Here is a 21,976-nt window from a genome sequence, read left to right on the forward strand (position 1 = left end):
GAAAAGACACTCTATCTATTGCCAGTGAGGTTAGTAAAGATTTTTTAGTGAAGAGGAACTAAAAAGCCTCTTGATGAAAGTGAAAGAGGAGAGTGAAAAAGTTGGCTTCAAGCTCAATATTCAGAAAATGAAGATCATGGCATCCGATCCCATCACTTCATGAGAAATAGATGGGGAAACAGTGTCAGACTTTATTTTTGGGGGCTCGAAAATCACTGCAGATGGTGACTGCAGCCATGAAATTAAAAGACGCTTACTCCTTGGAAGAAAAGTTATGACCAACCTAGATAGTATATTCGAAAGCAGAGACATTACTTTGCCGACTAAGGTCCATCTAGTCAAGGCTATGGTTTTCCAGTGGTCATGTATGGGTGTGAGAGTTGGACTGTGAAGAAAGCTGAGTGCCGAAGAATTGATGCTTTTGAACTGTGGTGTTGGAGAAGACTCTTGAGAGTCCCTTGGACTGCAAGGAGATCCAACCAGTCCATTCTGAAGATCAGCCCTGGGATTTCTTTGGAAGGAATGATGCTAAAGCTGAAACTCCAGTACTTTGGCCACCTCATGCGAAGAGTTGACTCTTTGGAAAAGACTCTGATGCTGGGAGGGATTGAGGGCAGGAGGAGAAGGGGATGACAGAGGATGAGATGGCTGGATGGCATCACGGACTCGATGGCCATGAGTCTGAGTGAACTCCGGGAGTTGGTGATGGACAGGGAGGCCTGGCGTGCTGCGATTCATGGGGTCGCAAAGAGTCGGACACGACTGAGCAACTGAACTGAACTGAACACACAGGTTAGTGCAAGTGCAGAAATAGCACTCTCATGCTCTGCTGCTGGAAGGGTGAACCAGCCCCGTTTTGATGGAGGACAATTTGTCAATATCTATCAAAATTCGCAATTCATATGAGCTTTGTTCTAGCATTTCCATTTTAGAAATTTGTCTAAAATTACACATATGTCAAATGGCTCGAGTTCTTCATTATCATAGCACTGTTTGTAATAGCAAAAGATTTGAAATGCTTAAACTTTCCACCATAGGGGACTGGCTACATCAGTTATGGTATTGAACACATCAACACAATGCAATACCACACAATCATCAAATGAAGGAGAAAGTTCTTTATGTACCAGTACCGATTGACCTCCAAAATAAAATTAAAAGTTCCAAAACAGTGTGTGCAATACAGTAGCATGCTATTAATTCTGGAAAAAGAAAGCATATGATATGTAAATTTGCTCATTTATTCATAAATTCTGTCTGGAAGAATGCCCAAGAACCTGATAGCAGTATCTGTCATCAGTGATAGGACCTGGATGACTTAGGGACATAGACAGAAGATACGACTGTTCATTTTATGCCTTTTATACCCTTTTATTTTGAGCCATGTGAATGTATTATCAAAAAATCCACAACGCATTGAAGTTTACGATGTAATACAAAGGGCATAGTTACATTCCAGTCTGTCCATGTTTATCCTGAATTTGCTAAAAATAAAGCCTATTGTTAATCAATACAGTCTTTTGGGTTTTTTTTAGGCAACAGACTCTTTACTTAGTCTGGTTTTAGAATAGATCAAAATCAAGTCCCTGACTTACATAGCTTTTTGATTAAAGTGTCAGAAGAAAAATAACTTTTGCTTGAAAACTGAAGTTCCAAGACAAAAGTTAAATTTTTTTAAAGTTTTAAAAAATAAAGTTCTCAACAATAGGGATGGTAGAATCAGTTTGTTTAAAGCAATCAAACAAATATCAATAACAAAAAAGAAATCATGTTGTTTATACTACTTAAGGGTAAGTACCCCCACTGCAAGGAGGAGAGTAGGGTGAGAGATTATATGTTACTTTCTAAAAATATTTCTTTATTGTTAAATTATTCTGATCTATTGATATATTAATTAATTTTGTAATTTTAAAAATTATACTCAGATTTAAATATTTAAAAATATCTAAGGTTCCACTGGTAGCCAAATATACATAAATGTGTTTAAGCTAGTAATAAAAAAACACAAGTTTAAAAGAGACACCAATTTCTTTTTTTGACTAGTAAAATAGTAACAGAAAAAATATGATACTTAATGCAGGTGACGGTGTTGTGGAAAAGGTACTCTCATCATTAATGGTGAAATATAAACTGGTCCCTTTCCCTTGTTTTAACTAAAATTTACAACATATAGTTGTAAGAAATAATACAGAGAGAACCTATGAAGTCTTTACCCATGTAATTCTCTTTTAAAAAATAATTTGTCGGTGTCAGTTAAGAATCTTTAAAAATTCACACTTTCAACTAGCAATCCCATTTCTTGGAAACTATCCTAAAAATATCATTAAAAGGAAAGAAAAAGCTATGTCCATAAAAATGTTCATTCAATACCATATATAAAATAAAAATATATTCATATACAATACATAAGTTAATAAGAAAATAGTTCATTAAATAATAACATATACACTAGGTAGACTATTCTACAGCCAATAAACCACATTTGTGTAGACTATAAGGTAATTGACTTAATATCTATGCTGAATGTTGATTTAAAAGATATAAAATTTTATGTACAACAGTGAAAAAGATTCATATGGTCAATGAGTGAGAAAGAGGAGGAATTATGGTTGATACTTTGTCTCTTTCAAAACTTTATACAACATAGTTTCAAATTTAATTTTTTTCAGATTTTTTCCAAATTTTCCAAACTCAAGTTTTCCTACTTTTGTCAGAATTTGAGAAGCAAAATGAGGTGAAAGATGGCTACTTATTAATCCAATAAGGATAATTAACTTTCCCGCATGAATGGGAGACTTTTGCTAGGAAAGAACCACTTACTTGCATCTTTCTCTGGAGAAGGAGGGACCTTCTGCCCCAGGCAGGTGCTACTGACTGGCTGCACCTGCTTCTCTGGGGGCTGGGCATTGCCCATGGGCGGCACCTTCCCCTTGGGGCTGCTGAAGAGGTTTTGGGAGTCCTTTCTTGGTCCAGATTCTTGGAGAGAACTCTCAAAAGATTTGTCTTTGAGTCTGAAGGAGGAGAAGAGTGAGGTCCTTTTCTTGGGAACCCTGGAAGCATCTGGGACTGTCTCCCGCAAACTCACTTTCTCCAGGAGTGTGGGGACATCTTCGATCCTGCCACAGGGTTGGGGCACACATGCAGGAAACACCTTGGATGGCCGGCTGGGCAAACTGTGGGTGCCAAAGGCAGGGGCAGGAGGGCTCAGGGCTGAGGGCTGGGCAGCCCTTGCAGTCGGGGAGCCCAGGGAGAAGAAGGCTGAGGCCTTGCTTGCCACGTCTCTCTTGGGGGATGGCTGATCGCTGTCTTTACTGGAGCTGCTTTTCCGAAAGCTGAATGAGCGAGTATAAGCATGAGGTGGGCTGGTGGGCAAAGTCTTTGACTCTGGCTTGGCCCAGGCCTTCCTCCCACCGTCAGAGTTGGGGAGGAGCGGCTCCAGGGACCTCCGGATGGCGTTGGCTATAAGCCTCAGTGGAGACTTGGGTGGGGCCGTGCTTCGCTCCCCAGGAGCCCGTTCAGCTGGGGCCCGCATCTTCTCCTGAGACTGTCTCTGGGCTGGCAAGCTCTCTTTCTCTGCCCGAGGAAGCAGCAGGGGGCGGACAGGTTTCAGCACACGGCCTCCTGTACCATTTTTAGTGCTCTTTTGGGAAAGTCGTGCCCCGGTTTCCAGGTGCAAGTTCTCAAGATTAGAGTCATTCCAATCCAACAACCAAGTCTTCTGCTCCGGAGTGAGAACCAACTTCTTTAAGCCTGACTTCTCTGCCAGCTCCAACCCACCATCCTCTACCCTCCTGGGTCTGCTACTCCCTTCTCCAGGCTCCTCTCCAGCCCAGGGAGACAGCGGGTGGTCTGGCAAGCACCTGTCCTTCCCTTCAACAGGGTGTGGGCCTCTGTGGATGCTTCTGATGTCCCTAGGAGGGGCCACTGCCTCCTGACACCCATCAGAAGCCGTCTCTGCAGGGCTGGGTGGCCTGGAGCTCTCAAGGCCGTCTCCACCAGGCCTCACCAGGCAGTATTCCATCCGCTCCAGTACCTGTCCATGAGGCAGACGCAGGGGGAGATCCTTGGGTGGTCCATGGGCTTTGGCACGCCTCAGAAAGATGGGGGTGGATGGACTGAAATGACCTCTGGAGATTTGTGAGGGGGTGTTGAAAACTGTCACCTGGAAGGGACAGGCAAAACCCAGCAGTGGTTTAGAAGCTCCCACCATTTACTTACATGAGGAGGTGCATTGCCTCCCACAGTCCCCTCCCTTCCTCTCTTCAGATCTCAGACACCCAAAGTCAAAAAGAATTCTGCCTAGGGTGATTTCAGAGGGCCACTCTTCCTTCTAAGTGGCTGCCTTGGAATGGGCTAGAATTGGCCCAGAGCCTCCATATCACTGATCAAAGGCTTACCTGAGTCTTAGATTAGATGGGTAGAAAGCCAGAGGGAAGACAAAGTCATTGACAAGCTCCCAGACCAGTGAGGGCAGGGCTAGCCTGGCCCGTATGGGTGGCCAGGCACATGCAGAGGCTCAGCTATGGTCCCAACGGGCATATCCTACCCATAGGTATGGTCCTCCAACAACCAAGAAACCAAGACTTTTTTCCTTGGAGACCATTAAAGAGAGACAACTACCCTCTCTGGCTTGGAACTGTGGTGGCAGGAAAGACTTTGGGATCTTCCAATAACCCTTTCAGCTATGGTTTTTCATGTATAGATGTGACAATTGGATCATAAAGAAAGCTGAGCACCAGAGAATTGATGTCTTTGAATTGTGGTGCTGGAGAAGACTCCTGAGAGTCCCTTGGACAGCAAGGAGATCAAATGGGTCAATCCTAAAGGAAATCAACACTGAATATTCATCGGAAGGACTAAAGCTGAAGCTCCAATAATTTGGCCACCTGATGCAAAGAGCTGACTCTTAGGAAGAGACCCTGATGCTGGGAAAGATTGAGGGCAGGAGAAGTAGGGGGCAACAGAGGATGAGATGGTTGGATGGCATCACTGAATGGACATGAGTCTGAGCAAACTCCAGGAGACAGTGAAGTACAGGGAAGCTTGGCATGCTAAAAGTCCATGGGGTCAAAGAGACAGACATGACTTAGCGACTGCACAAGGACCCTTTAAAACCTGATTTATGCCTCCCCATTGAGAAGGCAATCAATCATTGCCAGCACTCAGGAGCTTGGCCCTTGGCAGAGGGAGAACATAACAGACTTTAGAAGGAGAGGTTGCGTCCTGCCCAGAGCTCTGGTCATGGGACAGGAGCTTCTCAGGAGAATGAAATATTCTGTCTTGGATGTTCTACTTCCCAGAGTCTATAACAGGCTCTGGCAGGTAACAGAGGCTTCATAGATTCATACTGAAGGAAAGAGTCCAATCCTGTCTATCTCGGTGAGGCCATTTTCTGTTCAAGTGGGATGTTGCTTCCAAGGTTCTCAGCTGTGACCAAAGGCCCTCTCCATTCTGTACTTGCCACCCTATAGCTGCCAGCTCCTCAATACCCTCTGTGAGGTCATCAAGGGCAGAGCATAAGCCCAAGCATCTCTGCACCCCACAGTCCAGCCCAGATTTCAGGCCTCATAAAGTCTGCTGAGTGAGGCAGTGGCTGGCTATGCCCTTGGTGACTGAGAAGGAGCAGAGTGCACTTTTGTGAAAGGCACAAATGAAGAAGCCTGGGGTGGGCTCTTGACAGAGCATCTCTCTGGCCCTGGCTTTGCAACTGGGGTGACCTAAGGATGCTAGGAATCCAGAGCTTAGTGTGGAAGTAGGGGGAGTACAGGCATCATCCTCATGCCTGTGCAGGGCCCTGAAGGCACTTACCTGAGTAAGGGAGGGACTGTCCAGGGCATTCAGGTCATCAGTCGAGGAAGAGGAGGATGGAGAAGGAGGAGGCAGGGGAGGACAGGCTTCCTTGGGAGGCAACACCGTCATTTTGTGGTTCACTGGTATGAAATCTACCAAGGAAAGAACATGCTCTCCATTACGGAGTTGTGGTTTTTCCTTATTTTATCAAGAAAAGGGGAGGTTTATCAGTGAAGCTCCATTCTATAAATTGAGTCACGAGAGGAAGATGCTGGAGACCAATTCAGAGGTCCTGGAGCCCAGAGCCTGGGACTTGGAAGAACAGGCACAGGAGTGTCAGGTTCCTTAGGGGAAGGAGGTCTCAGGATGAAAAGTCCAAGAACCACTATGTCTCACACCCACAAGAGAATGCTTCCCGAGAGAGGGAAGAGGGGTCTCCAGGGTTTTTCTGGGAAACAGACATCTACCTCTAATGTCTGCCCTAAAGCCATCGTGGTGGGGGGCTGGGGCTGCATTATATTCCTTAGTCAATAAACAGGCCACCTGAGGCCTCTTCCCACAAGAGGCTGGACCATTCGCCATGGGCACGGATGGGGTAACACAGGAGAGGCAGTCACAGCTGAGGAAAAGGGCTCCTCCTCTCACGGGTGCACCAAGCGGCTCTCGGACGAGATGGCCAGACTGACGTTTTAAGAGAACTCGAGGGAGGGAGGTCGTAATGAGCATCAAAGCATCTGACGCATATGGAGTGGGGTTCATGCCAAGCTCCTGCTGGTCAGGGAACAAGCAAGAGAGAGTGCGTGTGCTCAGATGGACAGGAGAAAGGAGCGTGCCTGGGACTGAGGATGAGCCTAATTCTGAACTGTGGGAGCTGAAATCAATTAGTCTCATTACAACAGAGTTCTAACAGATGTCGCCTACAAGACCAAGCTCATTGCCTCTCTCTCCTGAGGGCACGCACCACGTGTGGACGTGTACCCTCTAGGAACCTTAAATCCGGGCCTCCCCGCTGGCTCAGTGGTAAGAATCCGCCTGCCAATGAGGGAGTCGTGAGTTCAATCCTTGAGTCGGGAAGATCCCCTGAAGAAGGAGATGGCAACTCCAGTATTCTTCCCTGGGAAACCCCATGGACAGAGTAGCCTGGTGGGCTACAGTCCATGGGGTCACAAAAGAGTCAGACGAGACTTAGCGACTCAACAGCAACAAACCTAAACTCTCGAGAGTTTTGTTTCCCTATCATACCATTTCAGTAACCAGTCCTCAAAGGGATTCAGAAGATGCCATGCTCACTTGCAGATTTACCCACCAAGTGTCTGACCTACCAGCCCAGCCAGCTCTCCTGTAAGCCCTCCAGGCACATAAAGGCTGTTCTCCAGGGAAGCTCGCAGGAATACCTGTCTATCCATTCTTGTCAGAATCCTTACTTCTGGCTGCTCGGCTGACCCATTTCCATTTCCCTCCAAGGCATGAGATTTCAGCTTGCTTCTTAACACGATCCCCTGGCCTCAGTTTCCCCAGAGCTTTGGCTGAGAGGCCCCTCCTCTGGGACTCATCCAGGCCAAGCCAAACCCAAGCTCACCACAGAAGGAGTTCCCTCCAGACCACCAGGGAGCCACACAGGGGGTTTGCCAGCGCTCTGACCTGCTTTCCTCTCTCAAATGCAAGCATGTTGGAGCATGCATCCCAGGCCTGGGCTATGAAAAGCTGGCCACACACACGGTCAGCAAGCTTCCCAACGGAAGAGCTCCAGGGGGAAAAGGTAACTCAGGGAAACAGATCTGAGAGTGGCAGGAAGGAGCTGCTGGGGACAAAGGCCACACTGGCTGCCAGGAGCTGACACAGGTGGGGGTGGGCAGCTGGCCGGCCTGCCTGTCACCCCAACGAACCCCCATCTCAGTCCACGATTAGATGGTTCGAGCCTAAAAAGGCAAAAGCTGTGAGTCAGTTGTTGCTGTGCTTCCTGTCCTGGGCTTGCCAAATTCCTGCTAAATTCCTTCTCCTCCTCTTCCTCGCCCCCTCATTCTCCTCTTTCTGCCATCTCCTGAATCAAACTCCTGAACTTGTCCCAAAGTCCCCTCAGCTCCACAGACTGCCTCTTTGTTCCTCTGAGGAGCAATCTGGGAACCTTCTGATACAGAGCCAGGACACCTTGGGAATCAAGCTCACAGGAGAGCCTTGGGGTTCTCAAGGTCATGACCTGGGAGTGCCCCCCTCTCTTCTTTATCTAATTCCCATCCCCACCCAGTGAGTGGGGTCTCTCTCCACACATGGCCTCAAGGGTGAGGCCTCAGAACTGGGAGGCGGCCCTGAGGAGATGGAAGCAACGCACCTGCCATTCAAGTCCCAGCCTGGGAGAGGAAGGGGGCGCCAGAGCGCAGCTGAGAGGTGACAGGAAATCTCACCCACCCAGGCCTTCTGAGGCCATCCTCTCAGAGGATGGTGACGGGGAGCCTGGAACACCACCCCCTTCACACACACGCCAGCTGGCTGATGCCGAGCGAGTTACGTAACCCTCAGGTTTCTCATCTGAAAAATGGGAAGCCTAGTGCTGTTTCATGGGGAAGCTGGAGAAAGAAAATGGGATTAAAAAGAGGTGCTCAGCACAGAGCGCAAAGTAAATCCCACAGTGAACAGTGAAAGTCGCTCAGTTGTTTCCGACTCTTTGCCACCTCATGGACTATACAGTCCTTGGACTTCTCCAGGCCAGAATACTGGAGTGGGAGCCTTTCCCTTCTCCAGGGGATCTTTCCAACCCAGGGATCAAAGTCAAGTCTCCAGGCAGATTCTTTACCAGCTGAGCCACAGGGAAGCCCAAGAATACTGGAGTGGGTAGCCTATCCCTTTCCAGCAGATCTTCTAGACCCAGGAATCGAACCGGAGTCTCCTGCATTGCAGGTGGATTCTATACCAACTGAGCCATCAGGGAAGCCCTAGATGCCACATGGTAGCTAAATATGAATCCCATTCCCTTCCTCCCATGCACACAGGTGGTGTCCCATAAAGGCACTGCTGAACCGCTAACCTGTTTCAGGGGAGACTGCACACACCCACCCTGGCCAGGACTTCTGCAGCTCAGGGTCCAGAGGCTTCATTTTCACTTACAGCTCACACCCTTCTCTGTTGGCCCTTTCTTGTTTTGCTTGAAACCTTGGCATGGTCCAGCCAGGCTGCCTGACCTCTACGGGAGCCTCAATCCTGGGTGCCACTGGCCCTTCCAGTCCCATCGTGCAAAGGGGTTGATGAACAGACCAGAATCCAGATTGCAGATCCTCCCATATCCTCCCTGGGTCAGCTGCCTCTTCTTTGGGCCCTCTGGCAATACAGACATTTCCCCCTGATCCTAGAGATCATTCTGGTGAGTGTGGTCCGCTGGGGGAGAGTGATAAGGGCAGACACACAGCCCACTCCATCCACCTGGCTGGGGCTGGGGCCTGAGCCAGCCTTAACAGGGCAGTGAAGGGATGGATGAGACAGTACCCCAAGCTTTGCTCCCTTCTTCAGGACCAGCCTTGCCTACTGGATTTCCTTTCGGGCACAATGAAGATGACTGAAAGATGGCTCCGGGGATTTTCACAAAGACTGGGATCCCAGGGTGCAGCTTCCCCAAATTTGGAGCATAGGCAATTCTTAAATCCTCCCAAAGTCTTGGAGCGCCCTCTAGGGGCTTCAGCTCAGGCTGAAGTCATGGTCTCTGTTCCTCCGCTCAGTTCAACAGGCTTGGTCCTGGACTCTTTAGTTAGTTCCTCCGTTAATTTATTTATTCATTCCGAAAGCAAGCACTGGGTGCCTCCTCTGCTCCAGGCCCATACTAAGCACTTAGCCCCTGGAAATGATTCAGACTCGAGGCTGACTCTCAAACTTTTATATAGATTTGAGAAGCAACAGCTGATACTCCTGGGTTAACTAAAGACATAGCTGAGAAACCACGCCACTGGTTAGCAGTCTCCTCTCCCCTGTGCCTCCTCCAGGATCCCCCACCCTGCTGGGAGGGTCACCTACCAGGCTCCCAGCTCTCACTGGCCCCCACCCCCCACTCCCCGACCAGGACCTCCTTGAGGGCGAGGCCAGACCCCTCATACCAGTGGCACTCAGTAAAGACAGCTGGAAGAGCGGGACAGAATCTGTGCCCAAATCGACCCACCCATAGAATTCCCGTGGCTGAGGAGGGGTTGAGGTGGGGGAGTAAATGAAATAACATGTGAAAAGGGCCTGACCTGGGCCTTCACTGAAGGTTAATTCCCTCCTTCCCCTTACCTTCCTTGCCTGGAACTACAGAATGGCTCGAGTCATTTTAGGTTTTTCCTGGTGACGTGGCCTGCCCAGGTGTGCGGCCCTGGTCCAGAAGTGCCCATTGTCCCCGCCTGGCCCAAGGGAAAGGGGCTGCAGGTCTTGGGGTTTCGGGGAGAATGACTCACTGACCAGGAGTCAGTGATGACTCAGAAGGAAGAAGTTAACTAAACTAGCACACTATTCCAGCTTCATCTCTTTTTTTTTTTTTTGGTCTAAGCCAAGGCTTTCCTGAGTCCATCTCTCTTACAGCAAAGTCTGGAGAGGGAGCGTGAGGGCAGCGATGAACTTGGAATCAGATGAAGAGTCCGTGCCCGCTCTCAAGATTGGAGAGGGAATTCCATTTCTGCTCGGTAACTAGGGTGGCGTCAGGCGCGGGCTGGCCCTAGGACGTCGCCAACCGTGCGCGCAGTCATTGCGCCCCCTCGTGGGAGCCTGCTGCCTTGGCACCTGCTGCAGGCCCTGGTCCTGGTAGCCTGCTCAGAGAAAGAAGTAGGGGGTGGGTGGGTGGATGGGTGTGTGAGTTCTTTCATTGCTTTACCCACTACTGCTCAAGCTTAAGCTGACAGCCCCAGCCTAGTTCCAGTGAACTGAACCAAAATGTATAGAGCCCCTGGGCCACAGTTTCATCTTTGTTTCAAGAAGCTTGGAGCTCAGGCCCCTTTCCAAGTGCAGTTGTAGAGTTCTAAGGCTCGCTGAAGGTAGAAAATCCACTGGAAAGTACTTTGTCTAGCGAGCAGCGGAAATGGAGTCAAACATACATCTCTTTCCTTTCCCCTCACATCCAGGAGGCCGGTTCAGAGAGGACATGTGAGGAGTGAGAACAGCTGCCCCTGAGAATTAATCAGACAGCTCCTGCCCGCCCCCACCTTCCCCAGGGAGCTCATGACTCACTGGACTGGAATCTTCTCCCACTCTGGTATTCGCTGGGAGTTGGACACTGGAAGCTACTGGCCCACTGCAGAGCTGTGGTGGGAAAAAGAAAAAGGCAGGGGAGATGAGGAGGGAGGAAGAGTCTGTTAAATGGATAGGACAAATAGGGAGTTGTCTCCTATGGCCCATTTGCCAAAAGCTAGTAGACTCATGGTCACAACTGACTGAGCCCCTTTACTCAGGCTGTCCCTGTCTCTATAACACACACCGCTAAGTTTTCATTCATTCAGTCATCAAACATTTACTGAGACACTGCTGGGGGCCAGGTACTGCCCTCTTTCAGAAAAGATCTCAAATTAAGTGCCATCATTCTAACTCACCCATTGGTAATAAGCACGTGTACTTACATGCTTATGTGCATACATGTATACATATATGCCTATATGCACACAGGCATATTTAACACATCTGTTTTTAGCAGAGCAGCTCTTTGAAGCTGAAGTCTAACATCAATGCCACAACTGTGTCATAGAGGAACCAGAGCTGCTCTCACTGAAGCCTGGAAGCTGCAGAAAACACCAACCTCTTTCCGTGTTACCCCCAGAGTCCCCAAGCCCTTTCGATTTTAACTGAACCCCTGTACAATCCATGGCCACGACCCCTCCTCTTGTCCTGGTTCCAATGGAAACACGCTTGCAGGATGCCGTGGGCTGGGTCTTGAGAATCAGCTGAACAAAATGAACATCACAGGCAGAAGAAATGGGTCTCGGCCATTTGGGGCCTGAGAGTGGGCAGCGGGATATAAATGTATCCCATTCCCACACTGGGCCCTCAAATTTGGCCTCTGTGGTGGCCCTCTTTCCTGGAGGCATCTGGGGCACTTATGCAAATGCAGATAGCGGGCCCCACTCTAGACCCAAGACATCCGAGTCTCTGAAGGAGGGAACCTAGAAACCTGCCCCTTATATGGTATTCTTTAGGAACCACTGAACATGGTGTTTTAGGGGAGCATTATGGACTGTTTTCTCTGACCTCTATTAGACAGGGCTCAAGTTCTATTTTAAACCATCATCATGGACATGCTCTATGCTAAAAAACTTTGAGAAGCTGATGAGCTGAGGCAGTCCCAGAGTCCTTTCAAAGGTGGTAAAACATATATAATATTAAAATCACCATGTTACCATTTTCACGTGTAGAGTTGAGTGGCATCAAGTACATTCGCATTGTTGTGCAAACAATACCTCCATCCATCTCCAGAACTTGTTCTTCATCTCAAATGAAACCCTGTCTCCATTAAACAATAATCCCTAGCCACCCTCCTCCCCCAGGCCCTAGTAACCACTTTTCCATACTCCCTGCCTCTACGACTTGAACGATGCTGGATGCCTCACAGAAGTGAAATCATACAATACTTGTCTCATGGCTTAGTTTCCTTAGCATAATAACTTAAAGGTCCATCCATGTTATAGCGTGTGTTGCAAATTCATTCCTTTGTAAAGGTGAATGACATTCCATTGTGTGGATATAGCACAAGTTGTTTATCCATTCACCTGTTGATGGACATTTGGGCCAGTAACCTTTCTGCTATTGTAAAAAATGCTGCTTTGAGCATGGTGTACAAATGGTGTACATTTGGTGTACAAATGGAGTCTTTGTAAAGTGATGTCCTGGTATTTTTCAGCATCCCTTCAGCTAAACTCTGAGCCATTTATCTAGGTGAAAAGTGTGGTTAATGAAACCCTGTAACACCCACAACATGATGCCAACCCTACATTATCTGCTACAGTGACAGACTCACTGTAACCAGCAACACAAAACACAGCACTCAGACTACGTCCAAGATTGTAACCTTACGATGCGGTCTGCTTGGCAGTGATGGAAACCATGATGGATGAAGGCAAAACTGACAGAAGATCGCTAGAAAGTCACGAGGTCTGTCCACTTCTGCCTACTCTTGTTTCTTATTCTGGAATTAAACTGGACTGTCGAGCAAAATCCTCTGGCCACACTGCCTTGATCTCTCCACCCAACCCCATCCTGGGAGAAACGCTCTGTCATACTTCCCTGTCATGCTCTTACCTGCCAGCAAGGGGCGCTACATAAAACAGCCTTGGGAAAAGTGTGGCTGCATTTTCTGCAGAGGCATTGTTCAAGACACACAGTGCGGAGAAGGAAATGGCAACCCACTCCCATAATCTTGCCTAGGAAATCCCATGGACAGAGGAGCCTTGTGGGCTACAGTCCATGAGGTGGCAAAGAGCTGGACATGATTGAATGACTGAACAACAGCAAAAAGTACCAAGTGTACAATCCTAACTAGCTAGCTGATCATTTGAAAGCTGACTGTGTCAAAGCCACAGAGAACCTGTCTGTTAGAGCTCATTCAGTTAGTAACCTTTATCAAGTCCCATGTATGTTTGTTAAAAATAAAATAAAATTGAAAGCCTTTGTATTAAAAAAAAAAAAAAAAAAGACACAGTGGAATATCCCTCTCAGGAAATTTCCATAGGGTGAAGCATCAGGAAAAGTGGAACTGAGACCTGCAAACCAGTGTATCTTTTCCTCGTGAATAATGAGAAATGATTGTTTCCGTTTGAACTGTGGCTTCAGGAAAACTAAGTATCAAATGACTCCACTAGACAACAGTTTAGGATCATAGTGTGCCTCTCTGAGGTCTAAACCTCCTAAACTGGTTTTCACTTTCATGTGTATATAGATATCTTGAGACTTTATCTTGAGGCGCTGTTTCATATATAGAGACAATTTTGTTTTATGGCTCTCTTGTAAGTTGTCTAAAATCCCCTGCAATCGAGGAGAGAGAAGAAATGGAAGGAAGGAATGAAAGGCTGGCAGGCTTCGTATACGTAACTGAGGAGGCTGGAGCCCAGGGAGAGGGAGAGTCCTGCGGTACCCAAGCCTCTGTCCTCTGCATGTGCTAATCCTCTCTGGACAGCACCACAAATGGTCCTGAGAAAATGTGTTTGGATGACAATCTGTCCTTTTAAAAAACAGCTCACATGGGAGGGTCAACCCAGAATTTGCAGGATTCCAAGCCCCAGCTCCAGAGAGCATTTCTAGGTTCACGTGGAAGTTCTGCTCTTGGCCACCAGAGGGAAGCACAGGACAAGCGGCGCTGCGGCTCTTCCCAGGGACGCTCAGGCCGTTGGTCCTGACGGTGGCAAGTAGCTGTTAGCCTGTTTCTTCACACCCACGGGTTAGTAGTCGCTCTTGACTAACTCAAAACACTCAATCCGAGGTCACCTTTATTAAAACAAGCTGGAATGCTAAAGACAGCTACTTCTTAGAGTGTGGAGCACCCAGCACTCACTAAGTTGTGAGTCCTTGGGAAAAGAGTCCGTTTGCACACCTGTAAAATGGGCTTCACGCCACTTACCTCACAGGGTCACCCTGAGGAGGAAGTGGCACCATGTATAGGCAAAGCCTTGACCAATACAGCTCTCACTGACAGGGCATGTGTTCCCACACGTTCCACAGGCCCCAGGCACTGACAGGGGCCCTGTGCTGCCCCCAGGGAAACTGCTGCCCAGGGCTACCTGTGGCCCAACAGCAGCTGGAGCTTCCCTTGCGGGCCACGGAATGCCAGAGGGCCCGTCAGGAGATATTCACAGAGGAGACTGCTTCAGGCGAGAGGGTCCTGGTCCTGGGTCACCCCTTATCTCTGCCTGTGACACACGATAGCCAGTCAGGCCCCTCTGCCACCTTCCCACTTGAGATTCCAAAGCTCCCTGTGGAGAGGGAGGCTGGCCCTGCATCCAGTCCCCTCACCCCCAGTCTCCCAGCTCCACCGCCTCTGAGCCTGGGGGCCAGACGTTCTGTCCCACGGTCCCCCATGAGGAAATGCTGCCCGTGAGAGTCAGTCTCTGTGCCCCTCCCCACTCCTGCCCCCGTGTCCCAGGGCCAGGCAAGCCTGTCTCTCTCCCAGGCAGGCTCTCTACTCACCAGGCACAGCTTCGGGCTCCCCGAGGTCGTGTGGAGAGACTGCCCTGGTCAGGGCCTCCCTCAGGGAGCTGTGCCGGGTGAGGGGCTTCAGGAGGGGTGGGAGCTGGAGTTCCAGTCGCGGGGGTCTTTTGTCAGAGGGCTCCGCATTGGAGGCCTCACTGTCAGCGTGGTCCAACTCTGCATCGGAGCTGGAAGGTGGAGGGACAGAACAGGTGAGCTTGGAGGCCTGCAATCCCCCACCCCCACCACGCTGTGCCAGGCCCAGCACTGCCTCCCTCAGACACAGGGCTCCCAGGGAAAGGGCTGTCGTCTCGTTACCTCCCTGCCTGGCACCCAGCCTCTGGCTTGGTTCGGGGCTGAACTGTGTCCCCCCAGATTCACAAGAAGTCCTAACTCTAAGTACCTGGAAATGGGATTGCTTCTAGAGACAGGGTCTTTACAGAGGTCATTAACTTAAAATGAGGTCATTAGGGTGGGCCCTAATCTAATCTGGCAGGTGAAAGTGAAAGTTGCTCAGTCATGTCCGACTCTTTGTGACCCCATGGATGGTAGCCCACTAGATTCCCTGGTCCATGGGATTCTCCAGGCAAGAATACTGCAGTGGGTTGCCATTCCTTTCTCCAAGGGATCTCTCCCACTCAGGGATTGAACACGGGTCTCTTGCATTGCAGACAGATTCTTTACCATCTGAGCCACCAGGGAAGCCTAATCTGGCAGGAGTCGCCTTATGATTTTCCTTACAAGGAAATTTAGACACAGGTATACATAGAAGGAAGGGGCTTCCCAGGTGGTAAAGAACCCGCCTGCCAATGCAGGAAATATAAAAGATGCGGGCTTTGATCCTTGGGTCGGGGAGATTCCCTGGAGGAGGGCATGGCAACCTGCTCTAGTATTCTTGCTTGGAGAATCCCCAGGGACAGAGGAGCCTGGCAGGCTACGGTCCACTGGGTCTCAAAGAGTCGGACGCTACTGAAGTGACTCAGCATGCACTCATACATAGAAGGAAAATGCCACATAAGTGAGAAGACCACCCCCTCCAAGCTGAGGACAGGGGCCTGGAATAGTCTCCCCTCATGATCCTCAGAAGGAACCAAGCTGCAAGTGAGTAGGGAGACTAGCGCCCCAGAGCTGTCTGCCCAGCCCATCCCGCCCCCGTCCTACGGCAGGGGGAGCATACCTGCTGTCATCGCTGGTGACCAGCACGCGCACGGCCAGCACGTCCTGTCCAACCACATCCTCCCCGGGGCTGATCCTCACCGAGGTCCACTCGGAGGGTGGCGGGGAGGCGGCTCCACCTGCCACATCCCCAGGCTCGGGCTCCGGGATGCTCTTGGGCTTCTTGGGGGAGGTCGGCTCATCTGTTGAGAGGAGAAGAGGGTCTAGAGAGATGGTGGGAATGGACAGCCCTGCAGGGAGCCTGCCCCTCCTCCAGAGGCTTGGGTGGGCTCTCCAAGATAGACCTCCTCCTCCGTGCCATCACTGGGTCCCCACCACTCAGCCCGCCAGACATCCCAGCATTTAGAGCACACATCTTGTGTGCTGGGCATGAACACACACACCATCCCATTTAACCCATAAAGGAAGGTTGAAACGTGCAGGGGCCCACCGCAGGCCCACCAGACTCTGCACTGCTCTTGTCAAAATCACACTGTGCTCCTAAACCCAGCAGTAACTTCTCATTTCTCCTCTTACTTGACACACCAGCAGCCTCTGACCCAGCTGATCATTTCCTCCTTCTAGAAGCAGTTTTTCTTTCAGGACAGCATAGCTGGCTCCCTCCTCCCCATTGGCTCTCCCCTTCTGTTTCTTTCCGTGTTCCCCTTTCCCCAGGACCTGACCTGTTAGCACTGGAAGGTCCCAGGACTCAGTCTTTCAACTGCTTCTCTTCTCATCTACACTCATGTCCTTGATGACCTTATTCAGTCTCATGACTTTAAATAACCCCAGACAGCATGGACTCACACATCTCTCTGTCCAACTTGGACATTCCCCTGAATGTAGATGCATGCGCACAAAGGCTTTCTTGGCATCTCCAGGGAGATGTCCAATAGATACCTTAACCTCACATGCATGGAAATCACCATCTCCACCTCTCCCCCAGCCTGCCTCCCCATGGCCCTCCCATCTCCGTAAATGGCAACTGGGGCCTGCTGGTTGTTCCAGTCAACACTTCAGTGGCATTCTTGACTCTTTTCATTCTTCCACTCTTCACTCGAGCTATCAGCAAATCCTGTTGGCTCTACCTTGAAAATACGCCAGGAATCCAGGCACCTGTCACCACCTCCTCTGCTACCACCCTGACCCCAGTGGCCATCATCTCTCGTCTAGATTATAGATACAGACTCAACTGGTTTCCCTGCTTGCTTTCCCTCTGGCTGCGCCCACCCTTCAGTCTGTTCTCAACAGCTGCCGAGTGACTGTTGAAACTGCTGTATGATGCAAGCAACCCAAAGCTGGTGCTCCGTGACAACCTAGAGGGCTGGGATGGGGAGGTAGGTAGGAGGGGGCTTCAAGAGGGAGGGGACATAGGTATACCTACGGCCGGTTCATGATGATGTATGGCAAAAAACCATCACAACATTGTAAAGCAATTATCCTCTAATTAAAAAGTTGTGTTTTTTGTTTTTTTTTTTAAAAGGAAGTCAGACCATACCACCACCTCCTCTCACAAAGCTCTAGGGTCCCTGTGACCTCATCGCCCAGTGCTTCCCTCCTGGCTCTCTGCTCCGACCACATGAACACCATGCTGACTCTCCCTCACTCAGCCCGCCTTCGTCTCAGCCCCCAGCTCAGAGGTTCTTACCTCTTCCTCCTCTGAGGAAGGAGGGGTTTAAAGAGCAGGGCTTGCTCACCCACTACCTTCAAGCCTTCAGCCAGCTGTCACCTTCTCAAGCAGGTGACCCCAATCATCCACCTCAAATGGGAACCCACACCCTCAGCACTCTCCTCTTTACTTTTATCTATAGCATATCACACCTTCTAATGAACTACACACATTCCCCATTTATTTTGTTGTTCTCTCTCTCTCCCATGCTGAGAATAAAGGCAGTGATTTTTGCCTATTTCTTTCTTGCTAGTATTGTGCCTGGTGAAGAGTAGATGCTCAATAAATACCTGTTAAATGGATCAATGAATCAGTTGGTGAATAAATGAGCAAGACAGGCAGCCCGGGCCCCAGTTCCCTCTTGGCCACTATCAGTGACCTCCTCTCTGGTCACAGTGGCAGAGGAGTCCTTCCTCCTCTCTGAGGATGACACTGCACTTGATCTTGGTTCCCCCTACACATCCCCCAAGGTCATCCTCTTCCCTGTGCCATTAATTCTTTGTCTCCCGCATCTTTTCCATAAGCGTTTACATACCCTACCATTTTAAGAAAACTGTTTTTATTCCCAGGCTATCCCCACTCCCAGCCAACTCTCCTTCCTTCCTAGTCTTCTTGGAAGAGTTGGTTGCACTCCCTTTCTCCATTTCTTCACCTCGCATCACTCACTCCGCAATCCCCTATAATCCTGCCTATATCTCCACTATCCAAATGACTCCCAGCAAAGCCCCCAGTGCCCTCCATGTTTCTAAATCCAATTCACTAGGCTTTGGGGCCCTCCTGCAGCTCTTGCACTCTGCTCCTCGCTGCTCCCAGGCTCACTTTCTCTCCCTGCCTAGCAGACCGTTCCATCTCAACCATTGTGGCTTCTAGCCAACCCTTAAGTGACAGATTCTTCATGCTTCCACCTAGGCCCTCCCATTTTTTCACCCACACGCTCTTTCTGGGAAATGTTACCTACTCCCTAATTCTATTTACCATCTGGGAATATAATTCATTTTTATTTTTATGTGCAAAGCCACACATTTTAAAATATTAGACAGGTCCAATAAAACATGTTTACAAGCAGGTGCAGCCAGGTGGTCCCTGGTTTATAAGCCCTGGTACAGTGCATGCTTGCTTGTGAGGACATATATGTACCCTTCTGCATTGGTGAGGCTGTAGATGGAGGGGATGCATTTGGGGAGTAAGTGTTATAATTGAATACTTGACTATGTAGTAATAATAATAGCAGCAGCTTTTGCTGAGTACTTTTATGAGAATTTTAGCATGTAATAAGTCTATTAAGTGTCACACAAGATTCTAAGAAAAGAAGTATTATCCCCATTTTGCTGCTGAGAAAACAGGTGTACAGAGAGTTTAAGACACCAGCACGCAGTAGTATATTTCCTCAGAGGATGCGGCCTAGTCTGTAGTCTGTGAGCAGAACAGCACTACAAATGGGCCCCAATATGCATGGGGGTTATTCTATGAGTTTGGACTGGGATGCGTCCCCAGTTCTTCAGTCCCTCCCGTAACAGACTTGTAGTTTGTCCTATGGCCTTGCAGTCCTTCCCACTAAAGAGGAGGGGTGAACTTCTCTGTCCAGTTGCCCTGAGGCTTGGCCTGAGGCTTGCTTTGACCAGCGGAAATCAGTGGGCATGATGTGAGCTGCAGCTTTCAATGTCCTTGCTGTTTGGCTAGTCCACTTGCGCTCCGGTTTGTTGGCCATGCGAAGAGCTTGTCCCTGGTGACTACTGCCCCTTCAGCCTAGGGTCCCTGACTGTGGCACACGGGACAGATCTGGAGCCAGCCTACAGCCTGGCTGATCCCATGGAATCCCAGGCTACCTTTACACCTGCAGCCTGAAGCAGAGCCACTCAGGCAAGCCAGAGACCCACAAGCAAGAAAAATGATGTTACACGATACTAAGGTTTGGGAGGCTTGTTACAGTTACTGCAGCAGAGACCTGGCTCTATACATGGTTCATTGCGAGTATAGATGTGTGTGCCTGTGAGCTGTGTGTGCAGCTACTTGCATAGCCAACGGACGCTATTGTGCTCTCCTCTGATCCAGGCTGTACTGGGGATTTGAAGATGAATCAGCCATGGTCTGCCTCAAAGCACCTCTTTCTGCCCCACAGGAAAAAGAAGGTCTGTTCACAAACACCTGTGTTATAAGGTAGACCCAAAAGAGTGAGGCCAAGATGAGCTGCGAGTGGAGGGAGGTCAAACTTCCATGCAATAAAGACTTTGGTTACAAGGCACCATTTCAATGGGGCTTGAGGATGAGTAGGATTTGAACAGGAAGAGGAGAGGTGGTGCTCCAGAGGGCAGACCCCTGGGAGCAAAACCAAAGTGAGAAAGCACTGCCACCTGCATGGGAATGGAAACTAAGTCCATGCGCCTGGAGGGCAAGAGGGTAGAGAAAAGAAGCCAGAGGGAAATGATTGCATTGACACCAGACCAGGAACAGTGAGGTGAAGGGTGGGTTTTGCTCTGGGAGCAACCACTGAAGGGCTGGAAGCTGGCAGTTGGCACCATCAGATTTGCCTCCGAGAAAGACAGCTCTGGTCACAGAGTGGAAGGTGGATGGAAGGACCCACAAGGAGGAGAAAGGGCTACCAGTGAGGAGCCAGCTGTGATGACTGGAGGAGGCCTATCAGCTGAGCACACAGGGCGGAGAAGAGGGGAGAGGGAGTGGAGAGCAGTTTGGCCAGATGGGCGGCTGCAGGCAGTGGAGGCGAGCTGTGCCAGGCGGCAGTCACACACCCACTATATCTCAGAGGCCAGCCCAAACCTGCAAGAACACCCGGGGTCTGTTTTCCTCCTCCTCCTCTCTCCTGCAGAGTTTTGTTATTGCCAGCAGGGCTGAGGGATAGATCAGAGTAAGGCTGGCTCCCTGGCTTCTGGAGGGGTGGGGAGGTGGCTGAATGAAGATCCCCCAGTGCAGCAGGGTCAGGGCCAGTGTTCCTCACAGGGGAGCCTGGGTATCAGGGGAGGGGCAGGGGCCGGGGGGCACCTGGTCATGGAGACTTGTGGAAAAGAAGCTGGTGCTTCCTCTGTCACCACCTCGCGCAGGCAGAAGACCCCCAAGGAGGACATGCTCCTCCCTTCCTTCTGCCCCACAAGGCCCAGGCAACCGCTGGGTCTCAGGTCAGCGCTGCCCCAAGAGGAAATCTCCACTCAAGCTTCTATTCCAGATACTTCTTCGCAGTCCCCTGAGGATCCCTAGCCACATCCACAGACCAGTAGCGGTAGTTCTGGTGGTGCTAGTACTTGCAAGGGAAGTAATCTAAAAGCAATAACAAAAGCAGCCCCAACTCATCACCTGGGGCCACATGCCTGTTTAGCAGTTTACATTCATCTTCTTGGATATCCCCTCATCCTGAAAAGATGCTATGATCATCTTCATTGTGTGAGTGGCAGAATGCAGAGACCAGAGTAACTCAACCAGGGCCACCCCAAGGGTGAATGGGATTAGCCAGCCCTGGACACAGAGCAGCATGTCTGTGACCAGCCCCAGGTGAAGGGCTCGGGTGTGCTCACTGGTGCTGCCTCCCCCAGGCCCAGCTGCTCTTTGTCCTAGGCTTTGCCTGAAGTCATCAGTGCTCATAGGGAGAATTCAGTGGGGCTGGGAGCTGCCAGGGGAGGAAGTGTCAGGTTGTAGAGGGTGAGGATGATCCAGCCCTTCCCAGGGCAGCTGCCCCAGCCTCCTGGAGGGAAGGACATCTGCTCAGAGCTGAGCATCTCAGTCTCCTCTCATTGCTCAGGCCAGACACCTGCTCCCTGGGGAAAGAGGAGACTCCAGAGGCAGAGGCAGGCAGTGTCCAGGCAAATGTCTATCCTCACTTGGCCCCAAGCAGCCAAGTCCTGAGCCTCTTTTGTGGCCAGGCCCCTCCTACAGGGAGCATCCTTGCCCCTCTCTCTGCTGGCAAACTTGTTCCCGTTTTCTCCCCAAGTCTGGAGACCCTCCACTCTCCTCCAGAACCCAGGAAGACAACGAAGCAACAGGTTCTCCTGGGTACAGCCATTAAGCCTGTTTTACAGATTAGGAAACTGAAACTCAGAGGTGTTATCTCACTGGTCCAAGGTCACACAGCTCCTAACTGCCAGAGCCACTTTTGGCTCTGGGCTTGTAAAAGCTCCCTCTTCACTCTTGCCCATTGTTCTCTTGGAAGAGAGAAGTTTAACAAGAGCAATGGAACTTAAGTTTATCAGTCAAGAAAACAGAACCCAAGTCAGGTATTCAACAGAGTAAAGTTAA

General features: G+C 49.9%; 1 protein-coding gene across 6 annotated transcripts in view; it reads right to left on the bottom strand.

Moving 5' to 3' along the window:
• The window catches only part of MICAL2 (microtubule associated monooxygenase, calponin and LIM domain containing 2), a 240,883-nt gene that overhangs the window by 58,223 nt on the left and 160,684 nt on the right, over positions 1-21,976 (bottom strand). For all 6 annotated transcript variants that reach the window (XM_060399889.1, XM_042233046.2, XM_042233047.2 and 3 more), the window contains 5 exons: positions 16,088-16,268; positions 14,911-15,098; positions 10,972-11,043; positions 5,809-5,942; positions 2,821-4,162 (listed from right to left, as the gene is read on the bottom strand). In XM_060399889.1, coding sequence (XP_060255872.1) covers positions 2,821-4,162; positions 5,809-5,942; positions 10,972-11,043; positions 14,911-15,098; positions 16,088-16,268 — 1,917 coding nt within the window. The remainder of the gene's footprint in view (positions 1-2,820; positions 4,163-5,808; positions 5,943-10,971; positions 11,044-14,910; positions 15,099-16,087; positions 16,269-21,976) is intronic.

Source organism: Ovis aries, chromosome 15 (assembly GCF_016772045.2).
Source record: "Ovis aries strain OAR_USU_Benz2616 breed Rambouillet chromosome 15, ARS-UI_Ramb_v3.0, whole genome shotgun sequence".
Taxonomy (NCBI): domain Eukaryota; kingdom Metazoa; phylum Chordata; class Mammalia; order Artiodactyla; family Bovidae; genus Ovis; species Ovis aries.